The 17,392-nt window shown below is 45.1% G+C and overlaps 1 protein-coding gene across 2 annotated transcripts; it reads left to right on the top strand.

The window, feature by feature from the left end:
• The first annotated feature begins 13,425 nt into the window (after window positions 1–13,425).
• Window positions 13,426–17,392, top strand: LOC105022552 (methylmalonic aciduria and homocystinuria type D protein, mitochondrial-like). Of its 2 annotated transcripts, none has more exon segments than NM_001310924.1 (8): window positions 13,426–13,450; window positions 13,922–13,951; window positions 14,105–14,252; window positions 14,417–14,637; window positions 14,735–14,837; window positions 15,528–15,652; window positions 15,849–15,935; window positions 16,356–17,157. In NM_001310924.1, coding segments are annotated over 7 exon segments (912 nt in total). In that variant the 5' UTR covers window positions 13,426–13,450; window positions 13,922–13,942; the 3' UTR covers window positions 16,575–17,157.

Genomic DNA, 17,392 nt, shown 5'->3' with positions numbered 1-17,392 from the left:
TGAGATTAATAACAGTGACAAATTCCCTGCAGAGAGGCGAGAACCATATCTCAATGAGGCAATTTGTTCTACAGCCTGTGGATTGATGATAAGCTGTAATTCATAAATGAATTCTCTTGAACGTGTTCAAATGGGATGAACGGTTAATACCTGCGTGTGCGATGTTGCATCATGTTGCATGCAGTACTTCTGCTTTTCCAAACATTGGTTGTCAGATGAATAGAGCCCATTCTGCCCAAACTACCCACATCCTGATGCTGAATACATTCCCAAATTATGTTGACAATTTCCTAAAAACGTTTTGCACAGATTCATCAATTAATTATATAGTCTGACTCGCGTCAACAGTGTGCCATGTATGTGAAGGTGTCATTAAACAGTTGTTCACTGCTCTGCTTCTGCTGTGACGGCAGAAGACAAGTAAAACGGACTGACCTTACAACTGCAGACATACTAACCTCCTTTTGTCCATGCATATTAGCCCTAGAAGGTTTGTATATATATTTAGTTTTTTCAGGTCACTGTATTTTTTTTTCTCCAGGACTAGGCTTAATCGGTAACTGGGGAAACTATAGGTTAGTATTCCAGACAAGGTGAGAGCATGAACTTTCCCTGATCTGATAGAGGGGAAGTGATCCGATGAGCAGTGACCTAATTTGACTGGTGTCTCTGATCTGGTCCTGTTATCATCAGGGACCTGGGTGGATTCATGGAGCATCACAATCCCCCGTCTTGCCCACAGCAGGTGGGTGCTTCTTGCTGGTTAATGATCACTGGATAGTTGCCGCTGTTATATTGCTATATGCTGCTTGAAGGCCTAGAAGAGGGTCAGGTTTATTACCAGGTTAAGGACGGGCACTGCGATTGTCTCCAGCACCAGGCCAGATCATCGTCAACACAGACAAGGAGAACGCTGAGCGGTGGTTGCTGGGCATCCGTGTTTGGCTTGCACCCTGCGCGAGCGGTGAATCATCAATTATGCATGTGCCCTTTGATTATTCTGATGATGCTTAGATGAAAGGTAACTGATACGGCATCGTGAAAATGTCCTGCGAATATACATAATCCTCTACATTAACAGAATCTGTTGGACTCTCACATGAGTCCCATATGGATAACATCAGTTGGATAGTCTGTGGACGCTTTACACACTCTCTACCGTCAATAACATTTTAATTAACTATCTACTAACACTAATCATTTTTTTTTAACTCATTATATCCCTAACCTTAACAGTTTCACTTTGTTTTTGGTAGTATGAATATCTGCAGGGTATCTAAAGACGGTTGTGTGGTTTTGATAATTCTGCGGTTTATTTTATTTATTCATGGAGACACGTATCTGTCCCTTCCAGCATCAGTTATCAAACCAATAGTGCTTTCATTGACGCTGAACTATTCATGATACATACTTAGGGTGTTTCTTTAAAGATAGTAATATGTTGAAGTACTTTCAAAGTAGTGCACTTTGAATATTTAGTATTTTACTTTGCTACATTCTTATGGAAAATTATATTTTTTCCTAGATACTGTAAATAAAAACTGCATTTGTGTTCGTCTCTTTCAACACATTTGCATTTAGATTAAAAAAAACCACAATATAAATGCAACCAATAAATAACCCTTTGAAGAAATACACACGCAGGCATTATAAACAGAATCACAGATTTAAATTGTGCCTTTTTATTCGCAGCTCAACTCATGCCGAGATTAAGAGCTCAAACCAGTCAAACCTGCACTGCAATATTTACGCAGTAGCTCGTTTTCTAGAGTAATACGTACATACTGGTCTTGGTATATTGTATAAAAATCTACAACTACACCTACCTACGCTATCCTGGGATGAATAATGTAAATATTGATACTGTGTAAACATTGCCATGGCTGGGTTGAACAAGTCTCAGAGACACGTAGACTTTGGGCTGGTGTGTTTGCTGATGTCAGTGCGTCAGAAGGTGACATGTATCCCCATGAGGTGGAGCTGGGGTTATTGATTTACGGGGACTACAAAATGTCACTGCAATCTGTTACAACTAACTTTCTCAGCTCGCTATTTGTAGCTTAGCGAGGATTGTAACGTTGCACAAACAAAGGACAGGAATCGAATGATCAGGAGGAAACTGTGTGTTGCCAGGTAGGTAGTAAATGTGCAGCTGTTTCTACTACAAACCTTACGCAACCAGGTAAATAAAAAAGGCAACATTTTATTTTTGCAGACTTTGCAGACAAGAAACGATGTGCTTTGCAGAAACTTTTGAAGCCTGAGAAAACGGTGGCACTGACATATTTCAATTCCATCTTTGCGGGGAGATCAGGTTGAATCATTTCCCCCCCCCACACAGTAAGCAGCAATATTGATTCCCACCTCAAGTGCATCTTGAGGTCAGGAATTGGCTTTTGGCCCAATCAATGGCTGGGCCACCATCCAGGGGGCTGTCAGTCAATACCTGGTTTATCTCCCCCAGCCACTGATCACTGTGTTGTAACCCACCAGCCAATATTGATAAGGCCCTGAGAGGGGAGGGCTTCCAATTGCACAGATGAATTCTAGAGTGGAGCACATAGCACTGGTCCAAAACAGAACCAGTCCGGCAACGCAGGAATGCGATCACACGCGCGCGCGGCGCTCTCTCCTGGGAGGAAGCTGCGGATCAATAAAGCGGGAGAAGTAAAACAGGTGGCGAACATCTATGGTCTTCTTCAGGCTGGCACGGGACAACAAACAAATCCATAAAATCCACAGATCCCATGGTCTAATATGCTCTGATGGATGGAAAGTGGTGGACGAAGTGAGAGCTTAAGAAATGGATCAATTCAATGTTCGGAAGTCTGAGTGCACAGGAAGATCCAACGATGACGTACAGGAACGATCGCTTTCTCCAACGCTCTATGACCTTGGAAGGTCACAAAGTTTAAAAGCACTGCAGTCTTATTTCAACCCCAAGTCTTTTTCCTGATTTACCCGAACATATTCTCACGCGTGTATAGCCAATTCAGTGAAACGAACACGCATATACGAATGCATTGTGGATAGTATAAAAATTCTACACTTAGAGATACAGGCTTTGGAAATGACACATGGGGGAGCTGGGCTGCTGCCCCCAACCCCCTGCCCACTCCCCTCTCCCCTCTCCTCCCCTGGAGCAGGCCTGTCAGAGTGGGACCGCGGCCGGCCAGACAGGCTGTATGAACAAGGTAAATCGGTTCTGACAGGCTGCTTTGCGTTCCCTCACGGCAGGGCTGCGTGGTGACAAACTGTTGGGTGGCGGTGGTGGCCAGGGCTGTTGGCACAAAGACTTTCAAAGGGAAGACTGAAGGACACAAACACGTCCATGCTAGTGTGCGCTGCTGATTTCAAACATATAAAACACACAGGGATCTTCTGTGATTCTGTGGGAACACTCATGAGGTTACCATTAGTTAGATATACTGCACCGAAGGTACAGCCCACTGAAGCTCACAGGCCCTGCTGTGAAACCCGGTTATTATCTGTCCTCTTTAATAAAGGCTTGATGTTATCATTTCTCTAATTGCCAGTTGGGGCTCCTTTACAATACCATTAAATCACTCTGTCAAGGACACCCAGTCTCCTGCCCACACAGCACAGAGAGAAAGGGATGGAGAGGGATGGAGAGAGAAATATAGAGTTAAAAAGATGGACTAGATTCTGCTCAGATGCAAGGGTTGGGGTACAAAGCCGTGGTAGACAGCAGAAGATGGAGGTCAAGGGCAGACTGGCTGTGAGGTACAGGAGGAGAGGGCATAGCGACAACATAAAGCTATCAGAGCAGAGCTAGATTGGCTGTGGCAGGTTACTGATAGGATAGAAGGGTCCATCACTGTATAAAGCCCAACAGTCAGCAAAGCTTCACTATTGAAGGGGTGGGGGGGGGCGGGGGGGCAACATGGCCCATCAACAACTGTCCCATGTCTTCTCAGGTGCATTAACGTTGGAGGGGGGAGGTGGTTGGGAGGGCAGTTGTCCCTCCGAGGTGGGTTTCCTGCCGTGGCGACGTGAAGAAAACGTATTTTTTTCCTCACCGTTTTCTTTTCTCGGCCGTTTGTTGATTCCGCTGTCGCCGTTTTGGTTGTGAACTGTCAAGAACATGTTTCCAGTGGAGCAGTAAAGGCTCACTCAATTAGCTACAGGCTTATATGTGGTGACCTTGCCAAAGATAGACAAGACCTCTGTCCTACTGAGCCCATTCAGTGAGCCAGGGGATGCGCTGGCCTGCATTGCAGCAACACTCATTCCTCCCAGCCTAACATGGGTGTCTGGGTGGGTGGCAAACTTACGGGAGCCAGTCTGTGTACATAACTTCAAGTTAAATATCCCTCCAGGGTAAACAATCTGTGACATGACGGAAAATTATTTCTACATCAGTTAACCGATTTGATCTCAGAAACGGAGTGACATCAAATACAAATGGACCACAGAGCTGCTGTATAAATGTGATGTAGTTGGTGAGTGCTTGGAATGCAAAGTATGTCAACTGGAAAAAGAAAATGTTCCCAAATAAAAAGAAAATGTATCTCATGGATGTCAATTTCACAAGCAGCCTTCTAATTAATTTAATTCAAGGCCGAGGATGAACCAACAAACCGCTATGCTTTTAAACACAGTCTATAAGGCACTAGATGAGGTGAGGCCGTACAGCATCATATCGTATCTTGTGACACAATCTTCAGTGGGAACAGGGCAGAGCCCTACATAACCCTTTAACCTTATAGCACGACCGTGGTGGGGATTGGACCGTGTCTGCGCAGTTTGCTCTGTTCACAATGGGACATGTCTCCATAGGTGAAGGTCAAAGCAGGTGGGAAGACGTGGAGCTGACGGGGCCAAGTGGTTAGAGCATCTGCCCAGTAACCGAAAGGTATGTCCTCTCAGTCGGACAAGCTGTGCATTATGACTTTGTCAGTCGGCTTGTTTATTGACCGCACAGAAGATTGAGTGACTACATAACAACGTAGCAACTGTCTCTCTGCATCCATCTTAATCACTCTCTCCCTTGGTCCCTCCATCTCCCTTCCTTCACAATCTGAGTAATATAATTCCACTCGTCTCACTAAATGAACGAAGCTGTCTGATCCGTGTAGCCCCGTGGCCAAACCTCGTCGTCGCAATCAGAGTCAGTTACAACACAGCAGCAGTGGATTAATGTGACCCGACGCCGACACGATGCTAATATGATGCTGATGACCCCTGAGCCCTGGCAGTCAGCGGAACGCAGCGCAGTGGTGTCTGATGGGGGAGAACTAGGCTGACACGACACATATTCAGAACTTTTCTTCGTTGTTCTCTTCAACTATTTGGATTCCCACAAAACACTACAAATACCCGAAACACTACCCCGCGCCCCGGTACCGATAGAAAAGGTGTCACTACCACATAAGTAAAAACGAAGGGTGTGGAATGATAGTGGGTCCCAGCTTTAATATTGTACAAGTTGGGTGCGTTACTGGGATCAGGACTGAATAGGCAGGCAATGTAAACTCATCCGACCAGGATTTCTGGAAAAAACTATTGTTTGAAAGTTCACAAAAATGTTCTCTCTTTATAGTTACAGTTTCATGTTCGCTCCATTATTACAACGACTTAACCCCGTAGAGACAGTAGTCCATGCCTAGTCACGCCCCCCACCACGCTCCCCTCACACCCAGCTCACACGGGCACCTGAAAGGAAGACAGGACGACGATCACCACACCTTGTGTCTAAAACCACAACATTTATCATGGCTCCCTTCATCCGTTCTGGGTTGGTTGACTCACCAGGCTGTCGCGTGACCTCACTTCTCAGAGTCATTGGACAACGTTTTTTATTACTGTCACCCATTTCATATTGTACTCAATACACCCTTTTTTATGGCCTTCCTTGTTGGAATGGTGGTGACAGACAAGTTTGGTGTGAAATACATCCCTCCCGCTCCCCTCCTGCCTCCCTCAACCCAATCGAAACACATTATAGTTATGGGATCACCTCCCGAACACGGGTCTGCCACATTCTATTCTCCCCGTAGCGGATCTGACAGAGCGTATGAGCCAGTGTTGTGTTTAATTGGACGTGAGGGCGCACAGGTCAGTGGGGCTTTGTGAGTCATGACACCAGGGAAGCCCCGGACACACCCAGCGTTCATGCTGCAGTCACAATCATACCAGCCCCTGTCGTTCAGCCCCCGAGGTACGTTATGGTTTCACTCGTCTTACAGCCATCGGGTTTCATCCGGCATCGTTAGCAGACAGGGGGATGTGGTGAAACTAGGTGACTGTTATTATTTGGGCCTAAAAGCAAAACCTATAGCTGTCAGGATTTAGTCTACATTGCTAGCAGATGGCAGGAATGAGAATTAATTTTATTCTGTTAAACAAAAAACGTTTTCAGTTCATCCTGGTTATTAGTCTCTTTTTGGGATATACTGTATATTTATGGTGTATCTGGAAAAGTAACCAGTTGGCATTTCCTTTGGAAGCCTTTGTGTCCCTGGGTGAATTTAAGAAAATGGCTAAGGATTTTTATAGTGATTAATGTGTTTGATTCTTAGATTTCCAGAAATCACTGTAATCTTTAAAACAAGTGAAAGAGTATCAAATCCAAGCAATTCTGTTGTGACAAACAATTACAGTTTAGTAGGTTGATGCAACAGGAACTAAACTCCAAAATAATATTTTTTTTCATTTTGATTCCCTCCAGTATGGAGAGTTGTCCATTCACCACTGCCTATATGCATTGCTGCAGAGGTTGGGTTCATTATTCAGATTTCCACTTAAAAGTAACTGCCAGGGTGAAAGTCTCACTTTCAAAAAGTTAAGATGTTCTCATTTAAATTTGAAAAATGTTATGGACTCACCCTACAGTAAACTATATGTATTTGTGTCCAGAGCTAAAACAGAACATTTAAAAAAAGCCACTGTCTGGGACAGAAGAATGATGAACTGCTCAATCAGCAGTGTATTCAAATGAATCGTTGTTTCCAGCATATAAACAGCAACACCACTTCAAACTAAAACCTACAAAACATTCCAACTGTAGGAGGCAGGAACATCAGCTGAGGGACCAGACACTGAGTGAGTGAATGAACAGATGGCGAAGGATTACTAATGGTTTGACTCAGTCAGCTGTAGCGAGCTGCCACACGACACAGCAGAGAGAGAGAGAAAAAGAGAGAGAGACAGAGAGAGAGAGAGAGAGAGGTATTCTTGGCACACCAGTCAAAGCTCATCATCGTCCTACGTTTCGTGCGTTTCCAGGGACAGACAGAGTAAAGAACAGCATGTTTCAAAGAGCTGTAATGTTTTGTAACGTCTCAAACACTTGCTTTTGGTCATACCGTGTTTTGTAAAATGTATGTGCAAGGGCTATGACCATGCTAGTGATTGTATTTCAATGGGCTCAGCCCGGCAACCTAATCAGTTTAATTTAAAGCTAGCTACAATAAAAGCAGATAGACACAGCATCAAATAAAGTCTCAAACAAATATGTTCACGGACCGTAATAGGCTTAGAAATAAAAAGTGGATGAAATAGGCAACAGAAATGAAAGGAGATAGTAGTAAGCAGTACGAAAGAAATGTGCTGATTCTTGGCAGGGCTTGTCAAACAGTCAACAGCACAGCAATAAAAGGTTTGGCCTGACTCATACAGTAACTGTCTGCATGAGATTCTCAAGGCTACATCGGTGCTGTAAGGACTTTGCAAAAAAAAAATTCTGCTGATACACAATGGACTTTTGAATGTTGTCATTATTAACTGTCAGTTCAAAAATCTACGGGTTTCAAAGATAACCCAGTGTTTTAGGATTTATTATTGTAATCCACACCAATTCTGATCTTCATTTGGCAATTTTCTTCCTAAAGTAATGTATTTTGGTATTTTTGGGGTTTTTGCAGTGATGGTCGTAGGCACAGAAAGCAGCCTGGAGATGACTGCCACACACACCAATTAAAGGTCACTGGGGCGGCCTTAGAAAAGAGCTGAAGGTTGCTAGACTCTTTTACCAATACATTTTTCCAGAAGGAAACTAGAGGCAACGCCACAAAATTGTCGCAATTCCATGTTGAAATACAGTACATGTTGTTTTTCTAAAGAGAAATTTGAGATTCATAAAAGGCCGTTATCCCTGAAGCATCCTTCATATAAAAAGAAGATATTGAGTAGCGAGTAACACTTTCAGGATGCTTGCATTAAGTAAATCAAATATTTTTCATTAGTCACCCGGGATGCGAAGTGCAGCAAATAACGTTAGAATTACCATTTGTGATCACTAGCCTTAAGGCCATTCACACTCTGAAAATGAAATTTTGTTCCACCTGCTTTTACAGTGTGGCAGCCATGGGTGTTTAAAGTATTTGGGTGGCTGGTTGTGAGCAGCCCCTGACCTATGGCTACAGGCATTATGTAAATGCCTGAACGATGTTCCCACATGCGATAATGAAGAATGGAATGTACACTGAAAACATACACCCATTTTTCATGAGCCGATATAAAATATCCCAGAAGTATTACAGACACATAAGAGAGTGTTTTCTCATGAAAAATCCATACAGGTTCTAATGGCTTTATTTAAAATTTGAATGATTTCCTTACATAAACAGAAACATTATTGTTCTGTGCATGCTGAAGATGGGTTCCCTCCAGAGTGCATGCATGTCAGTCTAGTTTGTTTCTGGAGCGATGGTGAGAAAGGTACTGCAGAAGTCATTATGTAGCCTGTGGAATCTGAGCATTAACAATTACAATATGAATGTACGTTTCATGGGAAGTGAATGTGCCTAGATAATGAGAACAACCGAATCATCTCTGTTTAGATTCTCTCTGTAGGTTGCGCTCTGATAACCACAGGAATGTTTACATTGACCATTGGGCATGGGGGTTACTGTCTTGGAAACCTGATCATTGCTAGGTAAACAAGCCCTTCAGTGTATATATCAGCTTGTAACCAACATTATAGTGAGAAGAGAAGAGATTGAGCCTGTAACATCATGTGCTAATAGACTATCAAATGCTGGAATAAATAATTGAATTACTCTCTCCATTGACAACCGGGTACGCGATTAATTATTTCAACCACTATACGAAATGGCTGATTTCCAACAAGCCTCTCTCGTTTCCAGGGAAAACCTCTGACAGCCAGGCTAACTTGTCTAGATGCCTCACTGTTTCACCACAGCTGAAAACTAGAGAGGAAGAAAAGCAAGCGAAGTATAGAAATACCTCCACTAGCAGCACCAAAGCCCTGGAGCAAAAGCCCCCCACCCCCAACTCCCACTCTACTTCCTCTCCGCTCTGTGAAAGTGTCACTCACTATGTCAGCCACGAGGGACCAGGACAAGTGACAGGCTCTTTTAAAAGGGCTTGTTTGAACCCAAGACGAATGTTTACCCTTGTCCCAACTGACCTATGCTAGCTCTCAGCACTCACTGTTGTCATCAGATTCAGAACTCACCATCACTTTGTAGAGTGTGGGCCCCTAAAATGTGCAGGTTCTATTTCTGCATTGTTCACACAGACCTACTGTCGACAATATGCACTTGCTGTGATTTACGTCACTTTGGATAAAAGAGTCCTCCTAGTGACACAGCTCTTTGCGTCCAGCTTCTTTTTGTCTATTAGGTCACTGAACAATTTAGAGGTTAGTGGCAATAGAAAAATAAACATTCCTGAATTATCATACCCTTTATTTTCTTTTTTCTTTAAATGTTACACTAATTTTCCCATGACGTTTTCTCCTGTTCCTGCTTGATGACCGATGAGCTAGCTAGTCAGCCAAGGTGGCTGGCCTTCGTAAATTAACTTGTTTTCCATGGAGTCTTCGTGACGCGTGGCGGAGAAGTGCTTCCTGAAGATGAAAACGACTCGCCACCTCCAACACGTTCTCATGGCAGAACCGGACCACCCACCGTGATGCATTGGTCTCACGCTGATTCATAATCAGGAGAATTGGCTCCTCAGCACGGGCATGCCTTAAAGAGAGATACAGTTTCCAATCTATATGGAGACTTCACGAGAGGCTGTCCTTGGGTTTCTCAAAGGAGTGGGCAGGACTAGGGACCCGGGGGAGGTGGGGGGTGTTCTGATGCTGTTACAGAGTTAACTGCCTTTAGCACCAACACCCTTTAACCAACGCCCCCGCACCCTGTATGAAATAAGGAACAGTTGACATGTTTTGGGTCAATTCCGGGCAAGTCTTGGGAGCATTGTTTATTTAAATGGAATTGAACCTCAACACTGTAGCCAGATCCAGTGAAGTTCTTTCATTTGACTGCTGCAAAGCTGATGGGTTGAAAAACAGCAGCACCACCTTGTCATAACCTTGCATCTAGTGACCTTCCTGTCACCACAGGTCACCTAGCAAGTTTTGTTAACCTGAAGGGTTATTTTTCATTTTGAGGACCGTGACGTCACCCGGTATGGCGCAGCCGGGGTCCCACCCTGGAGCCAGGCCTGGGGTTGGGGCTCGTATGCGAGCGCCTGGTGGCCGGGCCTTTACCCACGGGGTCCGGCCGGGCTCAGCCCGAAGGAGCGACGTGGGGCCGCCTTCCCGTGGGCTCACCACCTGCAGGAGGGACCATAAGGGGTCGGTGCGCAGAGGATGGGGCGACAGTCGAAGGCGGGGGCCTCGACAACCCGATCCCTGGACACGGAAACTAGCTCTAGGGACGTGGAACGTCACCTTGCTGGCGGGGAAGGAGCCTGAGATCGTGCGTGAGGTTGAGAGGTTCTGACTAGAGATAGTCTGGATCTCCTCTACGCACAGCTTGGGCTCTGGAACCACACTCCTTGAGAGAGGATGGACTCTTCACCACTCTGGAGTTGCCCATGGTGAGAGGCGGCGGGCTGGTGTGGGTTTGCTCATAGCTTCCCAGCTCTGCCGCCATGTGTTGGAGTTTACCCCGGTGAATGAGAGGGTCATTTCCCTGCGCCTACGGGTCGGGGATAGGTCTCTCACTGTTGTTTGTGCCTACGGGCAACTGATCACCACCTGGTGGTGAGTTGGATCCGATGGCGGGGGAGGAAGCTGGACAGACTCGGCAGACCCAAGCGTACTGTAAGGGTCTGCTGGGAACGTCTGGCCGAGTCTCCTGTCAGAGAGATCTTTAACTCCCACCTCTGGCAGAGCTTCGACTGGATCCCGAGGGAGGCTGGAGATATTGAGTCTGAGTGGACCATGTTCTCCACCGCCATTGTCGAAGCGGCCTCTCTGAGCTGTGGCCGTAAGGTCTCCGGTGCCTGTCGAGGCGGCAATCCCCGAACCCGGTGGTGGACACTGGAAGTAAGGGATGCCGTCAAGCTGAAGAAGGAGGCCAAGCGGACTGCAGCCCGGGGTGGTTGTGGAGGCAAAAACTCTGGGAGGAGTTCGGTGAGGCCATGGAGAAGGACTATCGGCTGGCCTCGAAGAAATTCTGGCAAACCGTCCGGCGCCTCAGGAGAGGGAAACAGTGCCCTACCAACGCTGTTTACTGTAGAGGTGGGCAGCTGTTGACCTCAACTGGGGATGTCGTTGGGCGGTGGAAGGAATACTTCAAGGATCTCCTCAATCCCGTCGTCACGTCTTCCATTGAGGAAGCAGAGGATGAGGGCTCAGAGGTGGACTCGTCCATCACCAGGGCTGAAGTCACAGATGTAGTCAAGAAACTCCTCGGTGGCAAGGCACCGGGGATGGATGAGATCCGCCCTGAGTACCTCAAGTCTCTGGATGTTGTGGGGCTGTCTTGGTTGACACGCCTGTGCAACATCGCGTGACGGTCGGGGACAGTGCCTCTGGGATGGCAGACCGGGGTGGTGGTCCCTCTTGTTAAGAAGGGAGACCGGAGGGTGTGTTCCAACTACAGGGGGATCACACTTCTCAGCCTCCCCAGGAAAGTCTATGCCAGGGTACTGGAGAGGAGAATACGGCCGATAGTAGAACCTCGGATTCAGGAGGAACAGTGTGGTTTTCGTCCGGGCCGTGGAACACTGGACCAGCTCTATACCCTCTACGGGGTGCTGGAGGGTTCATGGGAGTTTGCCCAACCAATCCACATGTGTTTTGTGGATTTGGAGAAGGCATTCGACTGTGTCCCTCGCGGCATCCTGTGGAGGGTGCTTCGGGAATATGGGGTCATGGGTCCTTTGCTAAGGGCTGTCAGGTCCCTGTACGACCGAAGCAGGAGCTTGGTCCGCATTGCCGGCAGTATGTCAAACTTCCCAGTGCATGTTGGACTCCGGCAGGGCTGCCCTTTGTCGCCGGTTCTGTTCGTAATTTTTATGGACAGAATTTCTAGGCGCAGCCAGAGGCCGGAGGGTGTCAGGTTTGGGGACCACACAATTTCGTCTCTGCTCTTTGCGGATGATGTTGTCGTGTTGGCCCCTTCAAACCAGGACCTTCAGCATGCACTGGGATGGTTTGCAGCCGAGTGTGAAGCAGTGGGGATGAAAATCAGTACCTCCAAATCCGAGGCCATGGTCCTCAGTCGGAAAAGGGTGGCTTGCCCACTTCAGGTTGGTGGAGAGTGCCTGCCTCAAGTGGAGGAATTTAAGTATCTAGGGGTTTTGTTCACGAGTGAGGGAAGGATGGAACGGGAGATTGACAGACGGATCGGTGCAGCTTCTGCAGTAATGCGGTCGATGTATTGGTCTGTTGTGGTGAAGAAAGAGCTGAGCCGCAAGGCGAAGCTCTCGATTTACCGGTCAATCTACGTTCCTACTCTCACCTATGGTCATGAGCTTTGGGTCATGACCGAAAGGGCAAGATCCCGGATACAGGCGGCCGAAATGAGGGCGGCCGCAGGGTGTCTGGGCAATCCCTTAGAGATAGGGTGAAAAGCTCGGTCACCCGGGAGGACCTCAGAGTAGAGCCGCTGCTCCTCCACACCGAAAGGGGTCAGCTGAGGTGGCTTGGGCATCTGTTCCGGATGCCTCCTGAAGACCTAGGACACGCTGGAGGGACTATGTCTCCCGGCTGGCCTGGGAACGCCTCTGTGTCCCCCTGGAAGAGCTAGAGGAAGTGTCTAGGGAGAGGGAAGTCTGGGCATCTCTGCTTAGACTGCTGCCCCCGCAACCCGGCCCCGGATAAGCGGAAGAAGATGGATGGATGATGGGTTATTTTCATTTTTTTCAAACCCCATGCTTTCCTCAATTCCCCCTACCACCAACATTCCGTGCCTCTACTGCCACATCACATAGTTGATATCCACTTTCATAAATACAAGGTTGGCATACGGTAATTAGATGTTTTGATAATTTAAAAGTGTGTGAACATCTGAAAATGTTGTCAAAGTCAATTTCAGTGACACATTTAGTTCGAGCGTCACACGCTTTCCTTACTAAGCCTACAGTACCACCTGGCGGAAACCTGCAGCAACGCATGAAATGAAAACACTCGGTTTGTCCCTCTTTGCTTCTCGTTCTCAAAATGTGAACGCGCATTGTGTGGACGTGATGCAGCGTGAACTACTTTCTGGCGTCTGATTAGGTAAGAAATGTTCATTTTCATAACAGGATCACTGTACACGAATATTTTAAAAACTGTTTTTTACCACGAAATAATTCCATAACATGTCTTTGTGCTGTTGGATGTTGACATTGAACTTTATAGAGTAAACTAAATGGCCTCCTAGTGTGGTGAAAGTGTAGCCGATCAAAACAAAAACAAGGCTAGACTTGTCTGTCAGCTGTTTGTGCCTAGCTAGCTAGCTATCTAGCTACAGTACAGCATTTATTTAGGTAGGTTATCTGGTATTGTAAATTGTCAGCAGCTAAACATTGTTTAGTCGCTATTTGCATGTTGTACTCAAAAACACTGGCAACAATATGACTCGGTCAAGATAGTATTATGTAACATGTTGAAGTCGACGCTTAAGTTTCAGTTTGATTATAAACATTATCCACCCAATGCCTGCTTTTATTGAATAAGTGATTTTACTTTGTCTCCTCCCATCTTCAGGTGGTAAAAGGGGCTACCGGGATGACTAGTGTAAGTAGTACACAGTTACAGCGTATTAAATATTATGATATTAATACTGTATTGTGTACAAACTAGTCAATGTTCAGGTAACTGGCTGTGCTTGATATTACTCGGACGAAATTATTAATTGGTTGACCGATTTGTTCTAATACTTGTTGGTAGGTGCTTTGCGGCCGAGCCCGGCTGCTGATAACCGGGTCTTCAGGGCGTCAGGCCCTTGCTACTCTGAAGGTGGGTCACATACGCTCCTTCTCAGCCGCGCGCTCAGACGAGCCGTATTTTGTCGTATCACGGGGGGACTCGGATTCAGGTAGGCGGGTTAATAAAAGAACTATATATTTGCCTGTTTTTTGTTGTATTTGTATTGTCATTGTACATACATATTTTGAGATAATTCTCTCACTCTTTACAGCAAAAAAAAAGAAATGCACTGTCTCTCCGATTGTAACATTATAACTCTCTCTTTATGTGTAGGCCCCAGAACAGTGTGGCCTGACGAGAGCATGGGACCGTTCGGCCCCCAGGACCAGCGTTTCCAGTTACCAGGCAACGTGGGCTTTGACTGTCACCTGAAAGGCGTGGCAGACCAGAGGATGAAAGGGCCAGTACACTGGACTGTGCCTGATGTTCTGACTGCTGCTACTCGCAACGAGAGACACGAGCTCATACTGGCACAGTTTGTCGGCGAGTTCCAGGTAAAACTGTCTCTCACAATTGACCAAATTCAAAATCATTGCCTATTTTGCTTGTATTTATTTAATAGATTATGATTCAATTTCATTGATTTTGTAGGGCAATAGTGGACACAGGAGGAATATTCAAAAGGCTGAGCTCTATTTTGACCACCTAAATGTGGACTGCTCTATACAGTCATGTCCTGAGCTGCTAAAGAAAGGTATGGCTAAGCTTCTTTGTTAGAATAATAGTCCAATACTATAGTGATCACCCCAATAACATTAACTCTACATTACTCATTTAAAATACACGTGACACATAGTTGCTTTCAGCTTCCTAGCTCTGCAGTAAGAGGCTGTTGTCTATGTTTTGCCATGACTTACATCTAATGAATAATTGGACTGTGGCCCCAGAACACAAACAGTAATAAGGGCCTGACAGCAAATTGGTGTTCAGAGACAAGCAAGTGAAAGGGCAATTTTAATATTAATGGAAGAAGATAATTTTCATTGGGTCTGGATACAAAGGACCGGATTATTTTATTTTAAATGGAATTATAGATCAAATTCTGCAATTATGCATGGGGAGGTGTGGTGTATGGCCAATATACCAAGAGCTGTTCTTGGGCATAGCGCACCGCAGAGTGCTATTATATTACATTGAATTATAAACTAGTTACAAACGCAATTAGAGCAGTGAAAAGTGATGTCATACCCGTGGTATATGGTGTCAAATACCACAGCTGTCAGCCAATCAGCATCCAGGATTTAAACCAACCCGGTTGATAATATACAGTATAATCATTAATTAATAAGGGAAAACAAATACGTACATTTTTATCTGAATGAGGGTTTTGACAGGTTATTCTGGATGTTGTTTAATACATTTGTCTGGTTTTTTTTGTGGGTAGATTTCGAATCCTATTTCCCTGCAGCACCAGCCAGTGCCATCACAGTAGTTACAGTGAAACACACGAGGTGTGAACTGATCGACAAAGATGTCGTTGACAAAGACAGAGAACAGCTACTTCATAAAGTGAGTTGGAGCTCAAAGTCTACTTTTCTTCTTTTGTTTTTCCTTGTCTTCGTTGGTACAGATGTCTGTAAAAAGTTTTGGCGTCAGAGTTGATGGTCCTGTATATTGTGGATCTTTCGCCATGTTGTTGGTGACCTACTGTCAGTAATTTTATAAAAGGGCCAATACCCTAATGTGTTTCTTGGTAATTCCCCAGTTTGTCGGTGGTGCTAAAGAGATCTGCTTTGCTCTGTGGACAGCAGGGTTCTGGGCTGACTTTATTGACCCCTCATCAGGATCAGCTGTGAGTTTTTCTCCAACCTGCTTTGTTTGTTTGTTAATCATTCCTCCTATCACAATGGAATGTGGGGTTGGAATATTCCCAGACATGAAATCTCAGGAGTCACAGAATCAGGGGGGAATTAGCAGGAGGTGCTGTCAGGACAATTTTGTCACCCCCAGACAGTCCTGGCAAAAATCTGACATGAGTAATTTGTTTTCTCATGACACTTTTAAATAAATCACAGTAAGGTACCTCATTGATACCCTGAACTATTTTGACATTGTGATAAAACCAGTTGCATTGGACGTTTTTTAACACTGGGATTTTGTGTTGTTGTGTAATGTTTGGCTGTACTTCATCAAGCACATTATTTCAGGAGATATTTTCGGATGTGCATTAATCTTGGAGACATTATATCCACTTCTCCTTTTTCTTTTACAGTTTTTTGGATCAAACGCCAGCCACACACTTTCGACAACCGATGAGCAGTGGGGACATTTGGGTTTCCATATCGAGACCTCCGGATCCTGCACAGTTATTCGTCACGTCCTCAGAGGAACTCCTATATTTGTTGGAACAGTTTTCACAACTGCACCTCCCAATAGTCACGTTATTGGAAGACTTCAAGGACAATCAAGTGCATTTGAAGATGGGGACTAGATTAAAAAAAAAAAATGTCATGCTCAGTGATGCAATGATGCTCAATGTGTCTCATCAAAAAGACTGTACTGAATTTTTTTCTTTGTTTCTTTGGATAGTAAAACCAAAATACTTGGTATACATCCAGACTAGCACTGAGAGACTGATCATAGGTTTGTGTCTTAAGGTTGTCTTGAAACACAGTAGAGTCCTAACTATGTTAGCCTGCTTCCAAATCTGTTTGTTCTGGCTTCCCAAAGTTCGCAACACTGATCAAAACTGATCTGGACCCGGCGACTATACACTTGCTTTAAGTTATTCATAGGTTGTGAAGAGTAATGCTATGATTGGTTGTTGACCACTTGAAGACTTGACTTAGGTTATGGCAGCTATGAAGGCAGCTATGCTTAACCCAATAACCACCTTGTGACCTTTACCTAACATACTCTACAGTCAACAATTTTAAACTAATGTTTTGAGATTAAAGCTACTCTTTAGTATTTCCCTTCACTTGCTCAATATGAATAGAAATAAGGCCTCTGGCTAGAGTCTGTTGTAGCTGTATTTAAATTTAAATGTCTGTCAGTATAAAATTGGTCCAAACTCTGTATATGGGAAAGTATCCACAGAACCAGGTTAACAGTGACTAGTGTTTTCACATACACATCAATGTTTGATATCATTCAGTCATTGCATTATATTATTCAACTTTGAAATGGATGTAAGGAAGTACCGAGTGACTTGAGGCAACACAACACACTTCTCAAATAAGGGTTGAATTTGCTTTTGTGCTCATCCACTGTCACCCACTTTTGACAAGACTAAAAATGTAGACACTG

This window comes from Esox lucius, chromosome 22 (assembly GCF_011004845.1).
Source record: "Esox lucius isolate fEsoLuc1 chromosome 22, fEsoLuc1.pri, whole genome shotgun sequence".
In the NCBI taxonomy this organism is placed as follows: Eukaryota; Metazoa; Chordata; class Actinopteri; order Esociformes; family Esocidae; genus Esox; species Esox lucius.
Note: the sequence above shows the minus strand (reverse complement) of the source record. Positions and strands in the feature narration are given on the sequence as shown.